General features: G+C 45.4%; 1 protein-coding gene and 1 pseudogene across 1 annotated transcript in view; both read left to right on the forward strand.

Annotated features, from left to right (window-relative positions):
* Positions 1-23: 23 nt before the first annotated feature.
* LOC105756871 (beta-secretase 2 pseudogene) lies at positions 24-347 on the forward strand (annotated as a pseudogene).
* Positions 348-514: 167 nt separating this feature from the next.
* Positions 515-27,763, forward strand: part of LOC101360622 (beta-secretase 2) — a 149,722-nt gene continuing 122,473 nt past the window's right edge. The window contains exon 1 of the mRNA XM_023742143.1: positions 515-606. Coding sequence (XP_023597911.1) covers positions 515-606 — 92 coding nt within the window. The remainder of the gene's footprint in view (positions 607-27,763) is intronic.

Consider the following 27,763-nt stretch of genomic DNA (forward strand, 5'->3'; position numbering starts at 1 on the left):
ACGCCCCGGGCCCCGCCGCTGGTATGGGCGCGCTGGCCCGGGCGCTGCTGCTGCCGCTACTGGCCCAGTGGCTCCTGCGGGCGGCTCCAGCACTGGCCCCGGCGCCCTTCACGTTGCCCCTGCGGGTGGCCGTAGCCGTGTCCCGCGGGGCTTCGCCTACCCTCGGGGCGAGGGCAGCCTCCGTGCCCCCCGCCGCACCCCCTGAGGACAGTCTGGCGCTCGCCCTGGAGCCCGCCGGGGGCGCCGCCAACTTCTTAGCCATGGTGGACAACCTGCAGGGGGACTCCGGCCGCGGCTACTACCTGGAGATGCTAATTGGGACCCCCCCGCAGAAGGTAGGTCGCTGAGCGCTCGCCCGCGCGGCTGGTTCCAGACCGGCACCGCGCCGTCCCTGCCGTGGCCCGGCAGCAGCCGCGGGCTGTTTAGGGGCTCTTGAGGTGACCGGCGATGCGTTCGCGCGCTTAGCGAGGCTCCGCAAAGCAACCAACCCCGGTCCCCTGGAGAACACAGCGGAATGCAAAGGGGCTCCGGGGAGCCGGGCGAGGGGGGCGCTTGCACTTGGGAACAAGGACCGGTGTCAACCCCTGCCCGAGGCATAGCCGAGAGGTGCGTGCAAGTGTTGAAGAACTTGTGAGCGCCCCTCTCCCATCCCCCTCCGCGAGGCTGGACCGCGGGAGAGACCGGTAACTTGCCCCTAACACGATTTCCTCTTGGCGAGCGACACCTCCTTCCAGGGAGGAGAAGGTGCCCGGCCCTCGGGGGAGATGCTGTTATTACTGGGGAAAATCACCTTGTATTGATATCGTACCCCCCCCCCATGCTGTCTCATTGCTAAAGAGGCTTGTGGCCAGCATCCAAAGGCGCAGTACCCTGTAAGAGGGGGATTTTCTCTCGATCTCAGCTGAAAGCAGCACTGTTCCGAAGTGGCTGGCCTCCGGGTCGCCACCGAGGTGAGCAACGTTACCTCCGCGCCCCTTTGCTTTCTCGGACTTGGTTTGTCAGCTTCCTTTTCGCTCGTGCAGCTGCCCAGCCCCTCCCTCTGCGCGGAGCGCTGCGTCTACACACGTGTGCGGCGGAAATATTAAATGCCGTAAAGCTACTAGAAAAAAATATGGGCTGAGCTAGGCTGCAACGGACCCAGTGACAAGGGACCAAGTCCAAATGACAAGCTGATACTGAATATTCATTCTAAATAAATTCAAACAGCTTCCTTTTGCTCTTACTTAGATTTGCATGCATTGGCACTTTTTGTAGCAAGAAACAAATGTTCCCAGGCACAGTAATCTTAAAAAAAAAAAAAAAAATTCCAGGAGTTGTTCTTGCCCGCTCATCCTTTCAAACTACCTGGTGTAAATGTGGAAACCCCGGTGGCATAGTGGTTAAGAGTTTGGCTGCTAACCTGAAGGTAAGCAGTTTGAATCCACCAGGCACGCCTTGGAAACCCTATGGGGTAGTTCCTCTCTGTCCTATAGGGTCACTATGAGTTGGAATTGACCTGGTGATGGGCTTAGTATAAGTGTGATTTGAAGTTAAGTTTTCTTATCAATTGAATATACTTTATGTTTAACATTGTCATTTGGGTTTTAATTCAGCTATGATCCCCCCATAAATAGAACACTCATTACTTTTGTATAATTCTAATTAAATTATTCAAGGCCTTCTTAAGAGGAAAGACATGCCATGCTAATTCTTAAAAAAAGAAAAGAAACTCTACAAATAACTTCTACAGTGGCTTAATTAGTTTCCTTAAAAAAAAAAAATCAACTTCAAAAGTGTATTCTGCTCAAAGCTTTGATTTTAGTTGCCTTTCATTGAAGTCATGGGAATACATGTGACCGAACTTGGCCATCTTCAAGGGTGGGGGGTGGCTGGAGGGCAGAGAGGGGAATGAATGGGAATGACTGGTCAGCTGAGGAAGCTTAACTTGACCAGAAGCTGGTCAAGTAACCAGGTCCTGCTGAAAGCCACCAGGTGAAAACATGTGCAATAGGTAGGAATCTTGTGACGCTTACACTTCAAAAGATAGTGAGCATGAACCTCTTTTGGGGTCCACTGATAATCTTCTGGGACAGGCCCCAATGACTCCCCATTTGGGAAATGTGTGTCTTGACAAAGAGCTCTGGTTGCGTAGTGGTTAAGCACTCAGCTGCTAACGAAAGGTCAGCGATTCAAACCCACCGCGTAAAGCTGTGGCAGTTGGCTTGTGTAAAGATTCCAGCCTTGGAAACCCTATGGGGCAGTTCTCCTCTGTCCTATAGGGTCGCTATGAGTCAGAATCAACCAGATGGCATGGGTTTGGGTTTTTTTTTGGGGGGGGGGTGCTGTTATAAAAAGAGCCCTTTGCCCCTGTCTCCAGAGGAAAATGGAAGGGAAAAGAACACCCTCAGGAAAGACTAAAAAATACTTCATTTGGGCACCCGAGAAAAGTCTTTATAAATAATGCTTTGCCTTTATTAAACAAGCCAATGACCTTTATTTTTAAAACGATGAGATTTAATTAACAGGACTGTACTGAGCACCTGGGGGTATGTCTTTACTTTGGCTAAGAAAGTGGTTCTTTCAAGGTTATTTCTCCGTTCAACATCGCCATGTTTCCAGGAAGGACAGTGTTTGCAATCCAGACTTAATTTTTGCAGTTTGCATTTGATGGGGAGTGAAATATTCTGTACCTGCTTCTGGGTTTGATTTAGTGATAAGCTGCTTTATAGCAAAATCCATGTGTACCATCTTTTCAAATGTCTCATGTAAACTCACGGGCGTTCGCTCCTAGTGCATTAGGATGCGTGTCTTGGCTGTCTTCCCTGAAAGATCCCTGACTGCTAGCAGGGCTTCTCAGCAGGCTGGAGAGGGCAGCAGCCTTGTGACTTCAGAACCTAGAGTGAGTGTTCCTGCTCTGTAATGCCCAAGGATCATGCATTTATTCTCTGCTGATGCTCTGAAGCCTAAAATAAAATTGCTTAGGTGGAAAGAAAAATGGAATTGTAAATTCAAGCAATCAATAACCTAGAAATTTTCAAGAAATAAATAAGAGTAATAGATGGGAGCCCTGGTGGTGCAGTGGTTAAGGTTTCAACCCACCAGCCGCTTCATGGGAGAAAAAACCTGGTGATCTGCTTCTGTAAAGGTTGCAGCTTAGATTATTCACAGTAGCAAAAAGATGGAAATGACCTCAGTGCCCATTAACAAATGCATGGATAAATAAACTAGGGTACATACACACAATGGAATACTACTCAGTGATAAAGAACAATGATCAATCTGTGAAACATCTCACAATGTGCATGAATCGGGAGGGCATTATGCTGAGTGAAATAAGTCAATCATAACAGGACAAATACTTTATGAGACCACTATTATAAAAACTCAAGAAAATGTTTACACACAGAAACAATCCTTGATGGTTACAAGGGAGGGGAGGCCTGGGGAGGGAGAAACACTAACTAGACAATGGATAAGTTGTTAACTTTGGTGAAGGGTGAGTACTGGGGAAGTCAGCACAACTTGACCAAGGCAAGGTCATGGAAGCTTCATAGATACTTCCAAACTCCCTTAGGGACCGAGTTACTGGGCTAAGGGCTGGGGAGCGTGGTCTTGGGGGAAATCTAGCTCAACTGACATAACGTAGTTTATAAAGAAATACTAAATCCTACTTTGGTGAGTAACGTCTGGGGTCTTAAAAGCTCGTGAGCGGCCATCTAAGATACTCCACTGGTCTCACCCCGTCTGGAGCAAGGGAGAATGAGGAAAACCAAAGACATAAGGGAAAGATTAGTCCAAAGGACTAACAGACCACAAGTACTAGAGCCACCAGATTGAGTCCAGCACAACTAGATGGTACCCGGCTACCACCACCACTGCTCTGACAGAGATCACAAAAGAGGGTCCCAGACAGAGTTGGACAAAAATGTAGAACAAAGTTCTAACTCACAAAAAACGATCAGACTTACTGGTCTGACAGAGACTGGAGAAACCCCGGGAGTATGGCCCCCAGACACCCTTTTAACTCAGTATTGAAGTCACTCCTGAGGTTCACCCTTCAGCCAAAGGTTAGACAGGCCTATAAAACAATAACACATATAGTTCAACCATGTATGCAAGACTAAATGGGCACACCAGGCCATGGGCAAGGACAAGAAGGCAGGAGGGGACAGGAAAGCTGGACGGAAATGGGGGACCCAAGGTCGAGTAGGGGAGAGTGTTGACATGTCATGGGGTTGGCAACCAATGTCACAAAACAATCTGTGTATTAATTGTTTAATGAGAAGCTAATGTGCTCTGTAAACCTTCACCTAAAGCACAATGAAAAAACAAAATAAAGGGCAGCTTTCAAAAAAAAAAAAAAGATCACAGTGTAGGAAACCATATGGGGCAGTTCTACTCTGCCCTATAGGGTCGCTATGAGTTAGAATTGACTCAGTGGCACACAACAACAATAGTCGATGAGGCCTTGGTGGTTCAGTGGTAGAATTCTCACCTTCCATGCGGGAGACCTGGGTTCGATTCCGGCCAGTGCACCTCTTGGCGTGTTGCTGTGATGCTGCACAGGTTTCAGTGGGGCTTGCATACTAAGATGGAATAGGAAGAAAGGCCTCGTGATGTACTTCCAAAAATCAGCCAGTGAATACTCTATGGATCACAATGGTCTGATCCACAACCCATCCTGGTGATGGCCCAGGGCAGGGCAGTGCTTCATTCCATTGTGCAGGGGGGTCACCATGAGTTGGGGCCGATATCAAGGCAGCTAACAATAACAATAGATAGTCTGAGGGTTCCCCACATAGCAAGCGCTATTCTGTATGCTCTATACGTGCTCGCTCCCGGAAACCCCACACCACCATCTGGTTCTTATTCCCATTTGGTGGATCAGGAAACTGAGACTTGCAGTGTTTGAATGACTTGCCAAGGGCAACAGAGAAAGAAAGAGGGAGACCCGGAAATCGAACGCAAGCACTGACCACCAGAGCCCAAGGTCTGAACCACTGTGCCAACTCCTGGTTTCTGTTCTTTGTGTTTTGGCCTCAAGCTCTCCTTTCTAGCCAGAGACCCCTGAACCTCACATGCCAAGGTGTTAGGGACTTCATGTGTTAGCACAACTGGACGGTCCCTCCACTCACTACCCAAACAAACAAGCAAACTCATTGCGGTCGAGTGGATTCCGACTCATGGCAACTCCATGTGTTATACAGTAGACCTGTGCTCCGTAGGGTTTTCTTGGCTGCAGTCTTTATGGAAGCAGATCTCCAGGCCTTTCTTTCATGGCACTGCTGGGTGTGTTCGAACCACCTTTAGGTTAATAGTCGAGCGCAAACTGTTTGCGCCACCCAGGGACCTCCGCTTCCTACAGTTCCCCCATCTCTTCCCCTTCGTCCAGGGCAGTGCTTTCACGCAACTTAATGAACAGTGGGCTCGAGGAATTCAATGGGGGAGAAACTGAGAGAGGAGACTTAGGGACCAAAGCCCCCCAGATCATGGCTCTCCTGCGGGAAAGCTAACTGTTGCAAATGTGCTTGTTCCCTGAATGCTGTAATCAAGGAACGGGGGCCCATTATGCTGCCTGGTGGCTCTGCAAGGAGTCACAGGCATCTGCCCAGCAGCCCGTGTGATATCCACCGAATCCGGTGCTGCGGGCAGGCAGGACCGAGTTGGCATGGAGATATGCACCAGGTTTTGTTCAATGAATCCATTATGTGACTTCTTCCTGACAGCGGAGAACGAGCATCTGTTTGAACCATGCAATTTGGTCTTATTAATAATAATAAATGGTATTCTAAAGTGATTATAACTTTAGCAATTTCCATTATTTTTTTTTTTAAAAACCTTTTATGCTAACCCAATAAATTCAACTGAAGATGCTAGAAGGTCTGCAGGTTATAGATACCTGTAGCTGCTTCAAAAAGCCTTTCAGGGTTTCTGTTCAAAGGTTTTCCGTCATCTTCACTAATAGGTAAAATGGACAGCGAAACTATGTTCACATTTAAACAGTTGAATGTAAAGAGATAACAAATTACTTGGAGGATCGTATTTTAATCACAGCACATTTACTTGATCATCAGCCTGTTAGTACACAATTATTTGAAAGACTGTGGGTTGAACATGCGTATCAAACATGGACAGTTTAAAAGTTTGTATTTTTCAGAATAAGCTATCCAGTTGTGCCAAACAGCTGAGACTGAGAAAGGGTAAGGCAGCAATAGCAAGAAGTAATTTGGTAGAACAAACGGAGATGCCAAACTATTAAGGACAATGAGAAAAGGAAAGAATACTTGGGGTCAAAGAGCAAGAAAGTCCAAGCTGGTTTCCCACTAGCTCCTTCTTTAGAGAAAGAATTCAACCACAAAGGCCATAGGTCAGAGAGGGAACTAATGACTCAGTTTGAAACAACATAGGGAACAGAGATCTGAGAAAATAGTTAATAACCATAATAACTATTATCATTGTCAGCTGCCATCAAGTAGGCCCCCGACTCATGGCAACCCCATGTACAACAGAACTAAGCGCTGTCCAGATGGGTTGCAGATCAGACCATTGTGATCCATGGTTTTCATTGACTGGTTTTTGGAAGAGCACCAGGCCTATCTTCCACCTTAGTCTGGAAGCCCTGCTAAAACCTGGTCATCATCACTCCACGGACAGATGGGTGGTGTCTTAGTCATCTAGTGCTGCTCTAACAGAAATACCACAAGTGGATGGCTTCAACAAAGAGAAATTAATTCTCTCACAGTCTACTAGGTTACAAGTCCAAATTCGGGGCATCAGCTCCAGGGCAAGGCTTTCTCTGTCAGCTCTGGAGGAAGGTCCTTGTTATCAGTCTTCCCTTGTTCTGGGAGCATCTCAGCATGGGAACCTCAGGTCCAAAGGATGCGCTCTGCTCCTGGCACTGTTTTCTTGGTGGTATGAGGTCCCCAATTCTCTGCTTCCCTTTCCTTTTATCTCTTGTAAGATAAAAGGTGGTGCAGGCCACACCCTAGGGAAACTCCCTTTGTGCTGGATCTGGGAGGTGACCTGAGGAAGGGTGCTATACAGTCCCACCCTAATCCTCTTTAACATAAAATTATAATCACAAAATGGAGGACAGCCACACAATATTGGGAATCATGGCCTAACCAAGTTGACACGTATTTTCAGGGGACACAATTCAATCTGTGACAGGTGGTGACTGTGCATGAGGTACATTGGAATTGAACCTGGGTCTTCTGTATGACAGACAAGAATTCTACCACTGAACTACCCTTTATTGCTTGCTTGTTGGGTGTTGGACACTATGCTATGTATTTTGCCTAAGTCACTTCATTTAATCTTCACAATTATTTATGAACTGCATGCAGTTATTTGACTCAGTTTTTAGATGGGGAGACTGAGACTTGGAGAGGCCAAGTAATTTGTGCCAGGTCACGTGGGTGAGTGGCACAGCTGGGGCATCAACCCATATCTGCCCGCCCAGTTCCAAAGTCAGAGTTCTCCACTGTTCTGTATGGTGCTGCTATTTTATGTATGGTGTTCTAGAGTGATTATCCACCACCCGTCTATCAGTGTTTCATGCTGTGATGGTTTACATGTTGCTGTGATGCTGGAAGCTTTGCCACGGGTATTTCAAATACCAGCAGGGTCACCCATGGTGGACAGGTTTCAGCAGAGATTCCAGACTAAGACAGACTAGGAAGAAAAACCTGGTGATCTACTTCTGAAAATTAGCCAATGAAAGTCTTATGGATTACAACAGAACATTGTCCAACTCACTTGCTTTGGACATGTCATCAGGAGGGATCAGCCGCTGGAGGAGGACATCATGTTTGGTGAAGTAGATGGCCAGTGAGGACGAGGGAGACCCTCAGGGAGATGGTGTCATGGATTGAATTATGTCCCCCCAAAAAATGTGTGTATCAGTTTGGCTGGGCCATGATTCCCAGTATTCTGTGGTTGTCCTCCATTTCGTGATTGCGGTTTTATGTTAAAGAGGATTAGGTGGGATTGTAACACCACCCTTACCCAGGTCTCTCAAGAGATAAAATGGAAAGGGAAGTGAGCAGAGAGGGGGGAGCTGATACCACTAAGAAAGCAGTGCCATGAGCAGAGCGAGTCCTTTGGACCTAGGGTTCCTGTGCAGAGAAACTCCTAGTCCAGGGGAAGATTGACAACAAGGACCTTCCTCCAGAGCTGACAGAGAAAGCGTTCCCCTGGAGCTGATGCCCTGAATTTGGACTTGCAGCCTACTAGACTGTGAGAGAATAAATTTCTGTTTGTTAAAGCCATCCACTTGTGGTATTTCTGTTATAGCAGCACTAGTTAACTAAGACACATGGGTTGACACAATAGCCACCATGATGGACCTGAACATGCTGGCAATGGTGAGGATGATGCAGGACCAGGCAGTGTTTTGTTCTGCTGCATATAAGGGTGCCATGAGTCGGAGTCAACTTGATGGTAGCTATCTACCTATCTAGATTGATTTTAATTACAGCAGCTTTTATTTTTGTAGAATTTATATTATGATTACAGTAACCTTTTTCAAAGAGCCATCTTCATTAATCTGTGAATGACTTGGGGTTGTAGGGTAGCGTCTTGATGGTGACCTGGGCTCTGGTAGTATTGTGCATGTGTGACTGGGGACAAGTGATGAATCTCCCTGTGCATCCCTTTCCTCATCCATTAGTGTGAACTTTTTTTTTTTTTGGCTGAAATTTTTTTTTTATTGTACTTCAAGTGAAGGTTTACATAATAAATAGTTTCTCATGAAACAGTCAGTACACATATTGTTTTATGACATTGGTTAACAACCCCACGACATGTCAACCCTCTCCCTTCTCGACCTTTCTTTTTTTTTTTTTTGGTGAAAATATACATAGCCAAAGATACACCATTTCAAAAATTTCTACATGCACAGTTCAGTGACATCGATTACGTTCTTCCAGTTGTACTGCTATTCTCACTTTAGATGAAGGTTTACAGAATAAAATAGTTTCTCATTAAACAGTTAGTACACAGTTGCCCTGTGACAATGGCTAATAACCCCACTACATGTCAACACTGTCCTTACTCAACCTTGGGTTCCCTATCACCAGCTTTCCTGTCTCCTTCTGCCTTCTAGTCCTTGTCCCTGGACTGCTGTGCCTCATTAGTCTCATTTTGTTTTATGGGGTCCAATCCCCATCTGAACGGTGAACCTTGGAAGTGACTTTACCACTGAGCTAAAAGGGTGTCTGGGGGCCATACTCTCGGGGTTTCTCCAGTCTCTTTCAGGCCAGCAAATCTGAAAAATCTGTTAGAATTTTATTCTACATCCTTCTCCAGCTCTGTCCAGAACCCTCTGTTGTGATCCCGGTCAGAGCAGTCAGTGGTGATAGCTGGACACCATCTAGCTGTACTGGACTTAGTCTGGTGGAGGCCTTATTAGCTGTGGTCCATTAATCCTTTGGACTTGGTGTCATCTTTTAAGTTCACTCTGAGTTTATCACGCTATGGATTTTTTTAAAACTACCCCACCTTTTAATGGCCGTTAATTTTCACTTGGAGTTAAAGTCTAATTTTCCTTAAAGGCTGTAAACAAATGGTGGTTTTGGGGTGAAGACAATGCACACACAGGGCACTTGGTAGGAGAAGCAGGAGAGAAGGGTTTTCCCTCTTGTTTTCTGCGTTGGCTTCCCCACTAGTGAGTAATCGCTTAAAAATGTTAAATGTCCCTCATCACGTTGCACTAATTGTAAAAGGTGGAATTATTGTGCAAAATGGGGAAAATCTACCCAACTTGTGCAAACTCAGAACAGCAGTATTTAATTACCTATGACTAGCAGATACCCACGTTGGCAACTACACAGATATAGGAAAGCCTGGGCATTTCATGTTTTGAAGACTTTCTAAGGCATCTGCCACCCTCTTTTGAATCTGGATGTATTTAATCTGAAATAAATGCCTTTGTCCCATAAGTTCTTCCCTCCATGTCCAGCCTTTTCTTGGATTCTGTCTGATTTCCTTTGTTTTATGTAGTCTAGCTTAACCTCCTCTGGGTTATTAAAAAAAAGTTGCTATTGCGTCAATTCCAACTCGTGGCAACCCCATATGTGTCAGAGTAGAACTGTGTTCCATAGAGCTTTCAGTGGCTGACTTTTTGGAAGTAGATCGCTAGGCCTTTCTTCTGAGGTGCGTCTGGGTGGACTTGAACTGCCAGCCTTTCAGTTAGCAGCTGAATATGTTAACCATTTACACCACCCAGGTACTCTGAGTTATACATTCTCTATTTCCCCCTAGAATGATTGCCATGGAGTTGGCTCTGACTCGTAGTGACCCCATGCATGGCAGAATGAAACATTGTCCAGTCCTGTGCCATCCTCACAATCGTTGTTATGTCTGAGCCCATTGCTGCAGCCACTGTGTCAATCCATCTCCCTGAGGGTCTTCCTCTTTTTCACTGACCCTCTACTTTACCAAGCACGATGACCTTCTCCAGGGACTGGTCCCTCCTGATAGCATGTCCAGAGTATATGAGACGAAGTCTCACCATCCTTGCTTCTGAGGAGCATTCTGATTGCACTTCCTCCAAGACGGATTTGTATGTTCATCTGGCAGTCCATGGTATATTCGGTATTCTTTGCCAGCACAATTCGAATGCATCAATTCTTTGTCAGTCTTCCTTTTTCATTGTCCAGCTTTCCTATGCAGATTATTAGGCAATTGAACAAATCATAGCTTGGATCAAGCTCACCTTAGTCATCCAAGTTTTGTTCTTTAAACGATTAGTAGTAACAGTTAGCTATACTACTCATTGTGGGGGTGCATGTCTGTTCTTGGACTAGTGAAGAGGAGTTAAGAGGCTGTAATTTTCCCCTTTCTCCTGGTGTGTGACAGCGTGTCTTGGGATTCATTTCTTACCTCAGATACTGAATATAGCAGGACAAGCCTTTGACCCATGAATTCAGGGTCCGAGTAGTTTCAGGAGTAATGGCGTGGACTGCTGCCAGCCCCACGCAGAGCATAGCAGGCACGCGGTGCTTGGTGGGGCTGTGTGGTGCTGAGCGAGGTCCTTCCCCATCCAGCTGAAACGTCTCCCGTTCCCACCAACAATGAGCCTTCTCCTTTGGCCTCCTTGCTGTCTGTCAGAGATGGCTTCTCCAGGTCACTCTGCTCTGCTTGCCCAGCTTAGACGCTCCTGTTTTCCTCGTCCCTCCAGTGGAGATAAGGGATGACATGGGCTGGGTGGAGACACTGGAGCTCATCATGTGTTAGTGACAACGGATACTCCCTGGGAAACAGCTCACTTGTGCGGCAGGTCCACCCCTCTCCCTGCCCTCCCCGCGCCAGCTCTGTGACTCCTCTGGCTGTGAAAACACACTTAACGGGCAGAATTGGAGTGCGCATGCGCAGCAGGTACTCCGGGCTGGGTTTTCCCAGTGGCGTAAGAGTTCTCGCATGCAGCCTGGTTGGATCGACGACTGTAACTTGGCTGCACTTTCTTCCCTCCTATGTTTCCTATTTGATTTTTTGCCTATTGCGACTCAATAAAAAATGGTTGCTTTCTTGCTCTTGGAATTCTTAAAGAGGGGAAAACACTTTTGGGGAGCTGGCATAACCCCGTTAAGGAAACAGCTGGTCAGTTTAGTTTTGAGTGAACGCTTGCTCTCCAACGCAGGTATCTGCTTGTGTGTTTTCGGATTTTTATTAGACGGCACGTCATGTACCTGTACCTGGAAATACACTCTGCAGTCTGCCTTTTTAGGGAGACGAAGAGGACGGTCTGAGGAGGACAACGGTGGTGCCTTAGGGTGCAATAAAAGGCCGTGGGAAGCCTCTCCTTTCCATTTCACACTAGACTGAGAATAGCAGAGAAGGAGAATTTATACCTCGTCTTCTGAGGAGGGCCCTCGGGTTCAAACTGCAAATCACAAGCCCCTCCACCACCACTGCTCGAGAAATATTTTGTGTATGCGTGGTGAAGTATACATAACAAAACATCCGCGTCTCCACCATTGCTACAGGTACAATTCAGTGGCATTGATTCCATTCCTCAGGCTGTGCAGTCTGCCTCACTATCCTTTTCGAAATCATTCCACCACCATTAGCTTCAATTCACTGTCGGCTAAACAGAACACCCCCGTTTTCCCTCCCCCACCCACTCCAAGTCAAGCCAATCCAAACCCGTTGCCGTCAAGCAGATTCCAACTCATAGTGACCCTATAGGACAGAGTAGAACTGCCCCATAGGGTTTCCAAGGAGCACCTGGTGGATTTGAACTGTTGACCTTGTGGTTAGCAGCCGAACTCAACCACTACGTCACCAGCGTTCCCCCCTACCCCCACCACCACAACCCGAGCAACCACTAATAAGCTTTAGTTTCTGTATATTTGCTTATTTCATGTAAGTGAGATCTTAACAGTCTTTATACTTTTGCGACTGGCTGATTTCGCTCAGTGTGATGTTTTCAAGGCTCCTGCACGGTGTATTCTGCGTCAGGACTTCATTTCTCTTTGCGGCTGAGTAGTCCATTGTATGTATATAGATGAATCATTTTATGGATGGTAGGTGGGGGACTGGTTCAGGAAGTCAGCTGTGCAGACCCCCCCACCCAGAGCCAAAGAAAACCCATAAAGCATGCCCCCTCATCCCCCCGAAGTGGAGCTGTAGGGAAAAAGGTAGAAAGTATTGAGTCTAAGCTGGTATAAACTGGTCTGGCTGGTTTGCAAGGATGTGAAGTGCTTCTTCATGGAGGCAGGTGTGGATTCCAGAAACCTGGAGGCATCCAACCCTCTTTCCACTACATCACACTGCCTCCTGGGGAAATTCATAATCATTTTCCACCCAGAAAGGCCACTGGACAGCAAGAAGGGAGAGCTGTGTGGTTTGCACATTTTGGGAATTACTCCCTTTGTGTGTTGATTCCAGATCTGCTACTTGTCAACTGTTTGGTATTGGAGTATAAGTCATTTAACCTCTCTGAGCCTCAGTTTCCGCATCTGCCTTCTAGTCCTTGTCCCTGGACTGCTGTGCCTCATTAGTCTCATTTTGTTTTATGGGGCTGTCCACTCCCCATCTGAACGGTGAACCTTGGAAGTGACTTCAGCACTGAGCTAAAAGGGTGCCTGGGGGCCGTACTCTCGGGGTTTGACCACATGACCTGACATCCCTTCTAGAAGCTCTAATATGCAATGGTTTATTTGTGAGAACTTTGTTGTTGTTGTTAGCTGCTGTCAAGTTGGCCCCTGATTTGTGGCGACGCCACGTGCAATGGGACAAAACGCTGCCCGCTCCTGCACCATCCCCATGATCAGTGGTAGGTCAGACTGTTGTGATCTATAGGGTTTTCATTGGCTGATTTTCCCAAGTAGATAGCCAGGCCTTTCTTCCTAGTCTGTCTTAGTCTGGAAGCTCTGCTGAAACCTGTTCAACATCATAACAACATGCAAGCCTCCGCTGACAGATAGGTGGTGGCTGCGCATGAGGTCCACTGGCTGAGAACTGAACTTGAGTATCTCGCGTGGAAAGTGAGAATTCTACCATTGAACCACCACTGCCCACTTTTCATCAACTAGACCAGTGCTTCTTCAGCAGTGTGCACTGAGTTACCTGGGCATCTGTTAAAATGCAGATTCTGACTCAGTGCCCCCAAGGGAAGTGGGTGCTGTAGGCTCACGGACCACATCTGGAGTCATCGCTCCCCTAAACCCAGCAAGACCTAACTGAGGAAGGAGTGGGAATGTCCTACAGAGCAAAATGTCAATAGTGCTGAAGGTCAGAAACCCTGGTAACCGAACACACCCACTCAGATGGTCTAGGACAGCTGCTCGGAGCACTGAGGAAAGAGTCCATCAGCAGCATCTGCCACGGGGAAAGTGACAACAATGCTGACACCTATTAATCTCCCCTGGTCTTTATGCCCCCTCTTGTTTCTAGGGAGTCCCTGGGTGGTGCAAATGGTTACGGTGCTCAGCTGATAAACGAAAGATGTGAGGTTCGGGAGTCCACCCAGAGGTACCTTGGAAGAAAGGCCTGGCAATCTACTTCTAAAACTCAGCCATTGAAACCCCATGGGGTCACCATGAGTTGGAATTGACTAACTAGATGGCAACTGGTTTACTGTTATCCTGTGTCTAACATTATGTGATTCTTCTTGCCAAATTCTTTTTTTAATTTTATTTTATTATTGTGCTTTAAGTGAAAGTTTACAATTCATGTTAGTCTCTCAAACAAAAATTTATACATACATTGTTATGTGACCCTAACTGCTCTCCCTATGCTGTGTCAGCACACTCCCCCTTTCCACCCCTGATTTCCCGTGTCCATTCAACCAGCTCCTGACACTCTCTGCCTTCTCATCTCACCTCCGGACAGGAGCTGCCCATTTAGTCTCATGTATCTGCTTGAGCTAAGAAGCACACTCTTCACGAGTATCATTTTACGTCCCACAGTCCGGTCCAATCTTTGACTGAAGAGTTGGCCTCGGGAATGGTTTTAGTTCTGGGTTGACAGAAAGTCTGGAGGCCATGCTTTCTGGGGTTCCTCCAGTCTCAGTCAGACCATTCAGTCTGGTCTTTTTACTAGAATTTGAGTTCTGCACCCCACCTTTCTCCTGCTCCAACAGGGATTCTCTGTTGTGTTCCCTGTCAGGGTGGTCATTGGTGGTAGCCGGGCACCATCAAGTTCTGGTCTCAGGCTGATGCAGTCTCTGGTTTATGTGGCCCTTTCTGTCTCTTGTTGCCAAATTCTTCTTGCCAATGAATTTAAAAATACAGATTCCCAAGACCCAACCCAGGCTTACTGGTTCAGACCTTCTGCACCCTGGCCTGAGAGTCTGCATTTTCTCCTGTTCCCACATCTCCCCAAGCCTCCAGCCCAGTCCCAGCTTGGACGCTATTTGGAGGCCACTGCAGAGGCCAGCGTGTCCCCTGCTCAGGCATTTGCTGTGCCAACTGGGCAAGTTGTTTCATCTTCCTAAATAATCTTGTTTTGTTAAGTGCTTCTTTCCCTTTGCCCATTTAGAAAATCTCTGTCTCAAGCAGCTTATATTTAGCAGCTTCCTTGTGCTTGGCAGGTTGGGACCTGTTTTCTACAAGGAAAGTACTCCCAAGGGATGCTGCTCAAGGCCTCTGTGCTGAAGGACCCAGCTTCCTTTTTCAATCCCCAGCCTGTCACCGAGCAGTACTTTGGTAGATCAATAAAAGCGAATTACTAGGAAACCAAAATGAGAAAGAAAAAGACATAAAAGGCATGCGTGATACCAGCCCCACTCTTCTAACAGATTTAATGGACATCAGATTTCCCTGTGTCACGGGTATTAAAGTTTCTGAGGGTTTCTCCCCAAATTCTTTGGTTACCTGTTGCCAGTTTGTAACTGGTGCTTGCTATGGATTGAATTATGTCCAAAATATGTGTTGTAAATCCTAACCGCTATGTTGTTGTGTGCTGTCGAGTCGATTCCAACTTGTAGTGACCCTATTGGAGCCCTGGTGGCCAAGTGGTTGAGAGCTCAGGCTGCTAACCAAAAGCTCAGCAGTTCGAATCCACCAGCCACTCCTTGGAAACCCTATGGGACAGTTCTATTCTGTCCTGTAGGGTTGCTATGAGTAACCCCTATACCAGTAGATATAATTCCATTCTGGAATAGGGGGTTCTTTGTTATGTTAATGAGTCCTTATTAGTGTTGGGTGCTCTTAAACCAAGCACTTTTGAGTTATCAAAAGAGCATGTTACGTAAAGAATAAGGAGCTACAGATGGAGGGAGATAGATGTCAAACCACATGAAGATCACCAGTGGATGGAGAACAGAAGTTGAAAAGAGACAAGGACCTTCCTCCAGAGCCGACAGAGGGAGGAAGCCTTCCATTAGAGTCGGTGTCCTGAATTCAGACTTCTGGCCTCCTAGACCATGAGAGAATAAATTACTTTTCGTTAAAGCCACCCACTTGTGGTATTTCTGTTATAGGACCACTGAGAACTAAGACAGGGCAGGTGCTTGTACTGGCTCTGTAAGAGGCAGTGGAAATTAGAAGTTGTTACAGATTGTTCCGGAAACAAATTTCTTTTTCTACCTTTATCAGGGCAGTGGTTATTTTTGGCAAGGCAAGAAGGAAATGTGATAGTGCAGAGATATGTTTTACCCTCTGGAATAATCCTGCCTGGAGAAACTGTAGATGAGCCCCCAGTGTGTGCAGTTCCCCCTTAAATTCTGTGTTCCCTGGCTGGAGAACATCTGTCTGAATCACCAGCGCCATGTCCCTTGGGGGTCTGGAGGCCACTTAAGTGGGACACCAGCAGGAACTGGAAAATTGGCAGGACAGGGGAGCAGAGGTGGAGAGGCTCCATCACCCAGTCTTGGTCTCCCAGTACTGCTGTAACGAAAAATACCATAAGTGGGTGACTTTAGAGAACAGGGATTGATTGTCTCACAGTTTTGGAGTCCAGGAGCCTCATTCAGGGTGTCAGCAGGGCTGGGTGCTCTCTCTGTGGTCTCTACGGGGAAGTCCATCCTTGTTGGTTGCCCTGGGCATTCCTGCCATTCTTTGACTTGTAGATGGGTCCTTACGTGGCATCTCCTCTTGTGTGTATGTCTCTCTGTGTCTGTTCTTCCCTTTATAAGACACCACTCTGGAGGGATTAGGTTTAGGACCCACTCTATTCTAGTATGACTTCATTAACAAAAGAAACCCCTATTTCTGAACAGAATCATATTTATAAAGTATGTTGTTGTTAGGTGCCAACTCATAGCAACCCCATGTACAACAGAACAAAACACTGCCCGATCCTGTGCCATTCTCACAATCGTTGTTATGCTTGAGCCCATTGCTGCAGCCACTGTGTCAGTCCGTCTCGTTGAGGGTCCTCCACTTTTTCGCTGACTCTATACTTTACCAAGCATGATGTCCTTCTCCAGGGACTGGTCCTTCCTGATAACATGTCCAAAGTACGTGAGACAAAGTCTCATCATCCTTACTTCTAAGGAGCATTCTGACTGTACTTCTTCCAAGACAGATTTGTTCGTTCCTCTGGCAGTCCATGGTGTATTCAATATTCTTCACCACCACCATAATTCAAAGGTGTCAGTTCTTTGGTCTTCCTTATTCATTGTCCAGCTCTCACATGCATATGAGGCCATTGAAAATAAAGTAGAGGGGTTAGGATTTTAACAGATATTTTTGGGGGACACAACTCAATCCATAACACGTGCCAAAACAGGTGTTCTACAAGTCTGTGTTTTAAAAGAAGGCAGGCCTTTCCTCAGAGCCTCCTTAGTCTTCATTTTGACAGGGTCTGGTGAGTCTGCGTTCCAATGTCACAGCCCACAGCAGATTAGAAGCAAATGAGAAGAGGCCTGGGGGAGTCCTCCACCAGTCACAGGCTGTGGGATGGCGGGCAGGTGCCTACCTTCTCTGCATCTCTGCTGCCTCTCAACAAAAGGGTAAATGTGCAATGATACACATTCCATGGTTCTTGTGAGAATTAAATGAGGTAAAATGTATTACGACCTTAGCACAGTGTCAACCACATGGTGAGTGTTCAGTAAATTGCTAGCTTAGAAAGTAAGCCAATTCCAGCTGCTAGTAAACAAATGGGGAAACATATAATAAAAAATAAAACAAAGTAAACAAATAAACCCACAAGAACTAAACACCTGACCACCCAGGGCTGCGTCTTGAAGGCACTTGAGCTCTGTCCTCTCTCACTCTGAAGCTAGGGCTTCTGCTGCCCTGACATTGCCCCTCACCCTCTCCAGGGCCGGTGGGAGTTTTCACCCTGGGGGTGGCACATGGCCTAACTCGGTGATTCTCAACTGTCTTACGCTGGGTTCTCTCGAGAAGCAAAACCAGTAAAGTATATAAATGTATATTTAGAGAGATTTATATCAAGGAAATGGCTCATGTGGTTGTGGAGGCTGGAATGTCCCAAGTCTGTGGGTCAGGATAGAGGCTTCTTCTGATTCACATAGCCACCGGGGCTGTTGAACCCAAGATTGGCAGGTCAGAGAGCAGGGCTCTTGCTCAAAGGCTGTGGAGACCAACAAATGCCAAGATCACCAGGCGAGATGGCAGGTAAGCTGCTAGCTCGTCACAAGAACCGAAGGTCAGACGAACAGGAGTCAGCTGCAGGATCCAGAGCATGCAACAGCCCAGAGCCTTGCCAGAAAGTCCACATATAAATTTGATGCAGGCCACACCCCCAAGGAAATGCCTTTTCAACTGATTGGCTACTCACAGCAGGTGTCATCCTGGAGGTGATCACACTGTATCAAATCTCATCATGGAGGTGATCACATCATCATATGACTGCCAGACTACATCATAACTGCCAAACCACTGAGAATCATGGCCCAGCCAAGTTGACACACAACCTTAATGATCACATCAACCCAGGGCAATTTTACCCTCTGGAGGACATTTGACAATGTCTGGAGGTATTTTGATTGTTGTAACTTGGGGTTACTACTGGTACCTAGTGAGTAGTGGGATACTGTTACACATTCTACAATGCACAGGACAGCCCCTCACAGCAAAGAATTATCCAGCCCAAAACGCCTATAGTGCCAAGAGTCAGAAACCCTGGTGACTTAATGGTTACCATGCGCAGCTGCTAAATGAAAGGCGTGAGGTTTGAGTCCACCCAGACGCACCTCGGAAGAAAGGCTTGGCAATCTACTTCTGAAAAACCAGCCTATGGAGCACAGTTCTACTCTGACACACATGGGGTCGTCATGAGTCAGAATTGACCCGATGGCAACTGGTTTATTGGTTTCTTGTGTCTAACATGGGATTGTTCTTGCCAAATGCGCAAGGCCTTCCTTAGAAGAGTTAAAAATCATTTCTCACGGTAATGGTCGAGAAGGCCTGAAAGAGGAGACGGAATTTTGCACTGGACTTGAAGGATGAGCCTTCGCTCTTTTATTCCAGCGTGTTTATTAAGCTGTACGCCGGGCTCTGTTCTAAGCCCGGGAATGCAACAATCAACAGACAAAGACAGTCCTTGCTTTTACGGAAACTGAGTTCTCTTTGGGAAGATACATTGTAAAGAAAGTAAGCTGAGTTTTGGCTAAGTTCTTTGAGTCAGTCCCATCTGATGATGGGTTTGGGTAAAGGAAGACTGCTTTGGAAAGGGGGGTTCCGGAAGGCCTCTCTGAGGAGGTGCATTTTGAGCTGAGGCCAGCAGGCCGAGAAGGAGCCAGCTTGGAGAAGTTGGGAGGAGCGCGTTCCAGGATGTCACTAGGGAGGAGAACACTATTCCCAGAAGGGCGTCCAGCGTGAGTTTACATGTGAGGTGACGGGGTGCTTAGCAGCCGCTTCTCTTTCATCTGTTTTAAAATTGTGCTTTCAGGTTAGATTTTATTAGAACCAAGGCCTTAGAAAAAGTGTGAAAATGATATACTACGCCACTTATAAGCAATGGACATATAGGGAGTGTGTGTGTATGCGCGCGCACGCGTGCTGGTAAATGGCCAGGAGACCTGAATTCAAAGGGGAAAGGAAACTCAGAGCCCCTGGGGAAGGTGGGGTTGGGGAGACCACTTAGACTCCTGCCTCTTTTTTTCCCTAATGCCTTCTTTAGGGTAGGGTTCCCCCAGAAGCAGTCCCTGAGAGGAGCATGTGAGTGTGGATGGTTTATTTGGGGGGTGATTTGTGCTGAGGGCTGTGCTCAGGCTATGCTTACCCATCAACACTGTGGTCCTGCAGCAGGCCAGAAAAAGCCTGAGGGCTTGCATCTGTGAGCTTTCTGGCCTGGTACACAGGAACGGCGGGGCCAGCACAGAGTCTGCTGTGGCCACCGTATCCCTTGCGCCTGGAACCATGCTGGACACAGCTGACACTTTCAGTAAATATTTGTGGAATGAAAGAACAAATAATTATTTACCACTGAATGTATTTGAGAATGTCATTTTGTCCCAGGAAACACAAAACAGGGTTTTAAAACTCTCCTGTGAAATCCCAACTTCCTCGTGTGATCTAGAATCCAACTCATGAAAGCATCTGTGAGTCAGTCTGGAATGTGCCTCTTGCTGCTGTGTGAACTTTGAACTTTTTCTAGAAGGTGAGGATGTGATATGTAAGTACTGAGCAAGAGAAAATGGTTGCAGGGGGCAAGGGGAGATCATGTTTGAGGTTAAAAACAGCCACAAAATCTCCTTTGAAAATTCCCTGTTATGAACATAAAAACCAAAACCAAACCCATTGCTGTTGAGTTGACTCCAACTCATAGTGACCCAGTAGAACTGCCCCCACAGAGCTTCCAAGGAGCGCCTGGTGGATACGGAACTGCCAACCTTTTGGTTAGCAGACATAGCTCTTAACCATTACGCCACCAGGGTTTCTGTTCTGGATGTAAGAACTTTGAACACCTTTAGAATGACTGGTGTCTTGTTGAATAGCAGCACAGTAAAGGTTACAGAACAAACAATAAGTTCCTGATGAACTACACTTACGTGTAATCAGTACCTAAGTGTACCGCAGGGTAACTCCTATAGTTTTGTACACATAAGAATTTATTATGTAGTGTTTGACTGTATTATATATAACCCATTCTTAAGTACACAGATGTTAAAAACATGTACAATATCATTCTTGTCCTTTGATTAGGAAATATATGCACATTTTGGCTTTAACCGTGGAGGATACAGGAGGGAGCCCTCTATTGTACCACCTGCTTGCTTCTGCCATTCAAACAGAGAACAAAATGCCAATTCAGCTGGTCAGGCTGGCTCATGTTTGGAGAGGGTGGGGTCACTGTGTGCTCAAGGACAGTCCCTGTGTTCCCTCTGTGAGCTGATGCTTGCTTGGAGTCTGTTTATCTCTGTTTCTATGTATACATACCTTGTTGCCCCGGATTTCTGAACCATAAGGCTCACCAGAAAATTGAACAATCCTCAAATTTGTATTTAGACACACAGAGAGGTAGGGATCGCCACGGGGCCGATTGGGACTTAGCGCAGCCAATGATACAGTGGTACAGTGTTTGCCATTTATGGTTATTCCCTATGCCTGTAGTCACCTCATGATCCCCACCCAGTGGAGGAGTGATGGGAGATGCAGAAGCTGGGCATTCCTGGCTCCCTGTCCAAACAGCATCCCCACATGTCCCTCTGAGTTTTGAAGCTGTCTCTACATTATCTTTTAGCTTTTATTGATGCTGTTGACAACCTGTAACCCGTTGCCGTCAAGTCGATTCCGACTCATAGTGACCCTATAGGACAGAGTGGAACTGCCCCATAGAGTTTCCAAGGAGTGCCTGGTGGATTTGTACTGCTGACCTTTTGGTTAGCAGCTGTAGCACTTAACCACTACACCACCAGGGTTGCTGATAAGCTTAATACAACTGTGATTCCTTATTCTTTGTATATGAACTGTTTCTTTTCTCTCTGGAAACTTGGGCTGTCTTAGAGTATTTTACAGTTTCATGATGATATGTGTTGGTATGAGGCCTTTAAATTTATTTTGTTGGGTCCTAGTGAGTTTTTTCACTCTGGAAATGCATGACCTTCAGTTCTGAGAGATTTTCTGGTAAATTTCTGTTCTCTCTCTCTCTTTTTTTTTTTTTCCACCTCCTATTATCCAGATGTTGGACCTCCTAGTTTGGTTCTCTCCTATTTTCCGTCTCTTTGTCTTTTACTTGTACTCTCTGTATTCATTTCTGCCATCATAATTTTAATTTCCAAATGCACTTTCTTTTTCTCTGAGCATTCCTTTTTTAGTTGCACCTTGTTCTTGTTTCAAAGGTGCATATTTTCTCTGAGAAAATTTTGATTTTTTTTAAGTTTCTTTCTGCTTCTTGCATTTTCTTCGTCTCCTCTGAGTTTTGTTTTTCAGTGTAGTTATGGTCTCTGCCCTCATGTCAGAGGCTTTCCTCAAATATCTGGTGATTATTGGCCATCTCCTCATATCTAAAAGAGAAGCATTAAAAGGGTGATTGTAAGTTCAGGGTTGTGCATCAGCAGAGTATACAGTAGATTTTCATTATTTACATCAATGTTTATAGGGTCGCTAAGAGTCGTAATCGACTTGGTGGCAATGGGTTTGGCTTTTTTTGGTTTAGTTGTGGAAAACCTGGCAATAATAATGATTCTATGTTACCTAACCTGTGGCAGATGTTATCAATTGGGTGAAAGAACTGAAATGTCTTCCCAACTCTCTTCTCTCTGGCCACTCTTCACTGTAGCTTCTTTGGTGGCTAAGGGTGGCTAAGTGGCCAGTTATGGACAATGAGACCTAAAAGGAGGCCTCCTGTGGGATTTCAGGGAAAGCTTAGGCTTTCCAGATAAAAGTGACAGGCACAGCTGGGATTATACTTCCCCTCCTTCCTGCCCTAGTGAAAACACAAAGCTTGCAACAGGGACAGCCAATTTGTGACCTTAGGAGAGAGGTCAGGGGAATAGCAGAGATATTGACACTGATGTCTTTGAAACATTGATCTAATACCAACTATCTGTAGAGATTTCTGTATGTGGAAGAAAAATAAGTCCTTACTTGTTTAAGTGATTCTAAGTCTAGTCTTCTCTTACTTGCAGCCAAAAGCATTCCAAATGATGCACCACTCTAACTTTTGGAGAGTGAAAAAATAACATTAAGCAATAGATCATTCTTTTCCTTTCACCAAAATTTCTAAAGTATAGTAGGACAAGTCTAAAAGTCTTTTTATTATTATCTTTCTTGATGCTGTTGGCCCAGTGATTAATTAATTAAGTGTATAAGATTTGGACCTTGTTAAAGGGGTCTAGACTTTGGTCATCATGAAATAGACCCCACTAAAGAGGACCACTTGGAGGAGGGAGGTGACCTCACAAGAGGGAGTTTGTATAGGGTAGACCAGGAGTCAGCAGACTGTGCCCATTGGCCAAATTTGGCCTGCTGCCTGTTTTTGTGAATGAAGACTTTGGGGAACATAGCCATGTCCATTTGTGTACATATTTTCTATGACTACTTTCACATTGCAATGGTAGAGTTGAGTTGTTGTGACAGAGACCATATGGCCCACAAAGCCTAAAATAGTTAACTATCTGACCCTTCATAGAAAAGTTTGCTGGCCTCCGGGCTAGACTGTCAGACAGCAAGGAATAAGACATGAGTAGTAAGTGGCCAGAGCCCTGGTGGCGCAGTGGTTAAGAGCTTGGCTACTAACCAAAAGGTCAGCAGTTCGAATCCACCAGGTGCTCCTTGGAAATCTTGTGGGACAGTTCTACTCTGTCTATAGGGTCGCTATGAGTCAGAATCGACTTGATGGCAAACAATGACGACAAGTAAGTGCCCAGCTTGCTGGAGGAGGCTTTGCCCCTATCAGGAAGTGGCAGGTGGGAGACACTTAGTGGTGGGGATGGAGGCAGCAGGCACAATGGCTCTGAAGACCCACCCCTGATTACTCCACAAGAGGAAAGTTTAGCATGTGGACATCAGCCACACCCAGAATGTACCAACTATGCCAGCCAAATAACTTTTCTACCTCTTGCCCCTCCATTCTTCCCATTTCAATCCTGGAGAAACCATCATCATGAGCCAGGTGGAGAAATAAAGAATTCAATCTTGACCCCCCACCCACTGCAGATCTCTGAGCCTAAATACACCTATCAAATTGGATGCCAGAGAGAACTTCCGATAGGACTGGACTTATAATACCTAAAAATAAATGTGTTATCAGAAAGCTGTGAGAAAAATAGAGGCTGTGCCCAAGATTTAATCCAGGGCTAGGGAAGAACAATTCACAGAGCTTGTTTGAAGGCAGTTGCGTGAAAGAGAACGTTCTATTAAACACTATCCCACCATACAAACGCTATGGAGGGGAGTTTGGAAACATCTAGCAAAATTACATATATATTTACTCTTTGACTCAGAGATCCACTTCTAACAGTTTGTACAAAAGTTAAATTGGGAAAAATATGAAAAGATATATTCACAAGACTGTTCATTGTAGTGCTGCTTGTAATAGGAAATGATTGGAAGCATCTCAAATGCCCATCGAGGGGGAAGCTGGTTGAATACAGTATGGTACATCTGTGTTGGCAAAGAATATTGACTATACCATCGACTGCCAGAAGAATGAACAGATTTGTCTTGGAGGAAGTACAACCAGAGTGCTCCTTAGAAATGAGGATGGTGAGACTTTGTGTCACTTATTTTGGACATTTATCAGGAGAAACCAGATCCTGGAAAAGGACATCATGCTTGGAAAGTAGAGGGTCAACAAAAAAGAGGAAGGCTCTCAACGAGATGGATTGACACAGTGGTTGCAGCAAGGGGCTCAAGCATACCTACTATTGTGAGGATGGCGCAGGATGGGGCAATGTTTTGTTCTGTCATACATGGGGTCACTATGAGTCAACTCGACGGCAACCAGCAACAATGTAGCTATACCATGGAGTACCATGCAGCTGTAAATGAGGAATACCTTTAAATGCTGCAAGTAAAAAGGCAAGCTGGAGAAAAGAGAGTAAAACATGTTACTGTCCATCTAAGAAAGGGGGATATAGCACATGTGTTTCTTTTGAGAGATTGTCCAGGACAGATGTCTCCAAGTTGATGTCTGAGTCTCCTAGAGCCAGTGTAACAAAATACCACAAACTAGGTGGCTTAAAACAACAGAAATGTATTCTGTCACAGTTCTGGGGACTAGAAGTCTGAAATTGAGGTCTCAGCAGGGCCCTGGTCCCTCTGAAGGCTTTAGAGAAGAATCCCTCCTCGTCTCTTCCTAACTTCTGGTGGCTGCCAGCAATCTTTGGTGTTCCTTGGCTTGTGGCAACATCATTCCAATTTTTGATTCCATCCTCACATGGCCTTCTTTTCTGTGCTTCCTCTATGTCTTTAAATCTCTGTCCTTACAAGACACCACCTAATCCCGTATGTTGTCGTTGTTGTTAGGTGCCGTCAAGTCAGTTCCGGCGACCCTACGCACAACAGAACGAAACACGGTCTGATCCTGTGCCATCCTCACAATCGTTGCTATGTTTCAGCCCATTGTTGCAGCCACTGTGTCAGTCCATCTCGTCTTAATGACATCAGCAAAGGGCCTGTTTCCAAATAAGGTCACATTCTGAGATGCCAGATGGACAAGAATTTGGGAGGGACACTATTCAACTCATTAAAGTTGGGGCGTACACATCCACTGGTGCACAGGATGACCCACTGGGGTACAAAAGAGAATTTTAGGACGTCTGCATTTTATTTATTTATTTTTTTACCTAAGATAATAACAATAAAGCTTTACTAAACTGTGGTACACAGGTGGACATGGGTAGCCTAGTTTGGTCTGTTAACTAGGTGACCTAGTCCCTGGTGATGGGGCCACACCGAGGGGACCTTATTCTACGCTTAGTGAATACGCCAGCCGCTCCTGTGAGTATTCTGTGCCTGCAGCCTGTTGCATCCTTTTTCATGCTTCAAAACATCATCGATTTGGTTTGTTTTAAAAAACAAGATCTCTAAAGATGAGTTACATGCTCTTATTTCCCAGGAAGTCAAAGTTCCAGGTTTGCTGTCTTTTATTGTGATGACAAGTGATATATTGCTTAGCAGATATTAAAAAAACTCATGTGTACACTCAGTTAAAACATGTCCCCTTAAGGTGATTAAAATTTTTTTTTTATTGTAATAAGTATCTATAATGTAAAAAATTTGCCATTGTGACCATTTTTAAGTGTACAATTCAGTGGTGTTAATTGCAGTTACAATGTTGTGAGACCATCACCACTATTTACAAAATTTTTCATCTCCCCAAACAGAAACCCTGTACCCCGGAAGTAATAATACCCTTCTCCCCTCCCCTCAATGCCTGGTAATCACTCATCTGCTGTCCGTTTCTATGTATTTGCCTATTCTAGATAGTCCATGGAAACCCTGGTGGCATAGTGGTTAAGAGCTATGGCTGCTAACCAAAAAGGTCGGCAGTTCGAATCCACCAGGCACTCCTTGGAAACTCTATGGGGCCATTCTACTCTGTCCTGTAGGGTCGCTATGAGTTGGAATTGACTCAACGGCAATGGGTTTTTGTTCTGGATAGTCCATATAAGCGGGACCACACAATATTCGCCCTTTTGTGTCTGACTTATTTCATTCAGGGTAATGCTTTTGAGGTTCATCTGTGTTGTAGCATGTATTAGAACCTTATTTCTCTTCATGGCTGAGTAATATTCCGTTGTATAGATAGACCACATTATGTTTATCCATTCATCTGTTGATGGACACTTGGATTATTTCCATCTTTAAGGTGATGTTTTGACACCAAGTGAGAAACAGCTTTGCAAAAGAAACTCCCGCTATCGAGAGAGTCCTTTGAAGATGATATCTGTAAATGTTTCCATCATTATTGGATTTTTATTTTTAAGAATGATGTAGCTCTGCTACCTATAAAAACTTGGACACCTTTAAACCTAGAAACAGAATTTTCTATTTAAAAATCTTCTTCTAAAGAATTTCAGTTTCTTTAAGAAAAAATAAACAAACTAGAGAGATAAAGGATGTTTTCTGGTTTGTTTGCTAGAGCTACCGATTGAAATGAGGAAAGATGGAAATGTATTATTCATTATCCTCATTTTACAGATGGGGAGACTGAGGCACAGAATGATTACACTGCTGAGGTCACACAGCTCATAAAGGGCAGCGCCAGGATTTGAACCCAGGTGGGCCTGCACGTGTGATCTGAACCACTGTGGCACGCTGCCTCTTGAGTATAAGTTTCATAATGTGCATTGCATAGGCTATAGATAAATACATATGAAGGAGTTGAGTACTCAAAAATATTTTTCCTGAGGTGCAGTTTATCAAAAAAATTTTGAAGTCCCTAGTCTCTCCCAATTCTGGAGCCCCGTAAGGAATTAGGGCTTTATCTGATTGAAGAAAGACTGCCCGTCGATGAGCTGAGTCTATGGGCAGTTCCTGAACTATCACAGAGCTCAGTAAATATTTATCCATTTGTTCATTCACCTGTTTGTTCCTGACACGTGGCCTTCCGGAGAATTCACCTGTTGCTTTTTTAATAAGCTCTTCTACCAAAGTAATCCCAGAATAGAATTTTATAGTGTAACGCTTTACCTAAACTGCAAGTATCAACCTCAGCAGTGATCACCATGCAGTGCCTATGTATGACATAGTTTGCCCCTCTTTCCAGTTAGCCCCATGAGTGGAATATTAACACTCCCCTCCCACCTTTTTTATTTTTTAATTAATTAATTTTTTTTTATTGTACTTCAAGTGAAGGTTTACAGAACAAATAGTTTGTCATGAAACAGAAGTACACATGCTGTTTTATAACATATTGTACTTCAGGTGAAGGCTTACAGAACAAATAGTTTGTCATGAAACAGAAGTACACATGTTGTTTTATAACATTGGTTAACAACCCCACAACATATTAACCCTCTAACTTCTCAACCTCTTGTTTTGTTTGGTGAAAATACACATAGCCAAAGATACGCCATTTCAAAAATTTCTACATGCACGGTTCAGTGACATTGACTACGCTCTTCCAATTGTGCTGTTATTCTCACTGAAGATGAAGGCTTATAGAACAAAATAGTTTCTCATTTAACAGTTACTAGAAATGTTGCCCTATGACAATGGTTAACAATCTCACAACACATCAACAATATCCTTACTCAACCTTGGGTTCCCTATCACCAGTTTCCTTGTCCCCTTCTGCTTTCTGACCCTTGTCACTGGACTCCTGTACCTCGTTAGTCTCATTTGGTTTTACGGGGCTGTCCACTCCCACACTGAGCAGTGAACCTCGGAGGTAACTTCACCACTGAGCTAAAAGAGTGTCTGGGGGCCATACTCTCGGGGTTTCTCCAGTCTCCTTTAGGCCAGTAAATCTGGTC

Source organism: Trichechus manatus, unplaced genomic scaffold (assembly GCF_000243295.1).
Source record: "Trichechus manatus latirostris isolate Lorelei unplaced genomic scaffold, TriManLat1.0 scaffold00202, whole genome shotgun sequence".
Classification (NCBI taxonomy): Eukaryota; Metazoa; Chordata; class Mammalia; order Sirenia; family Trichechidae; genus Trichechus; species Trichechus manatus.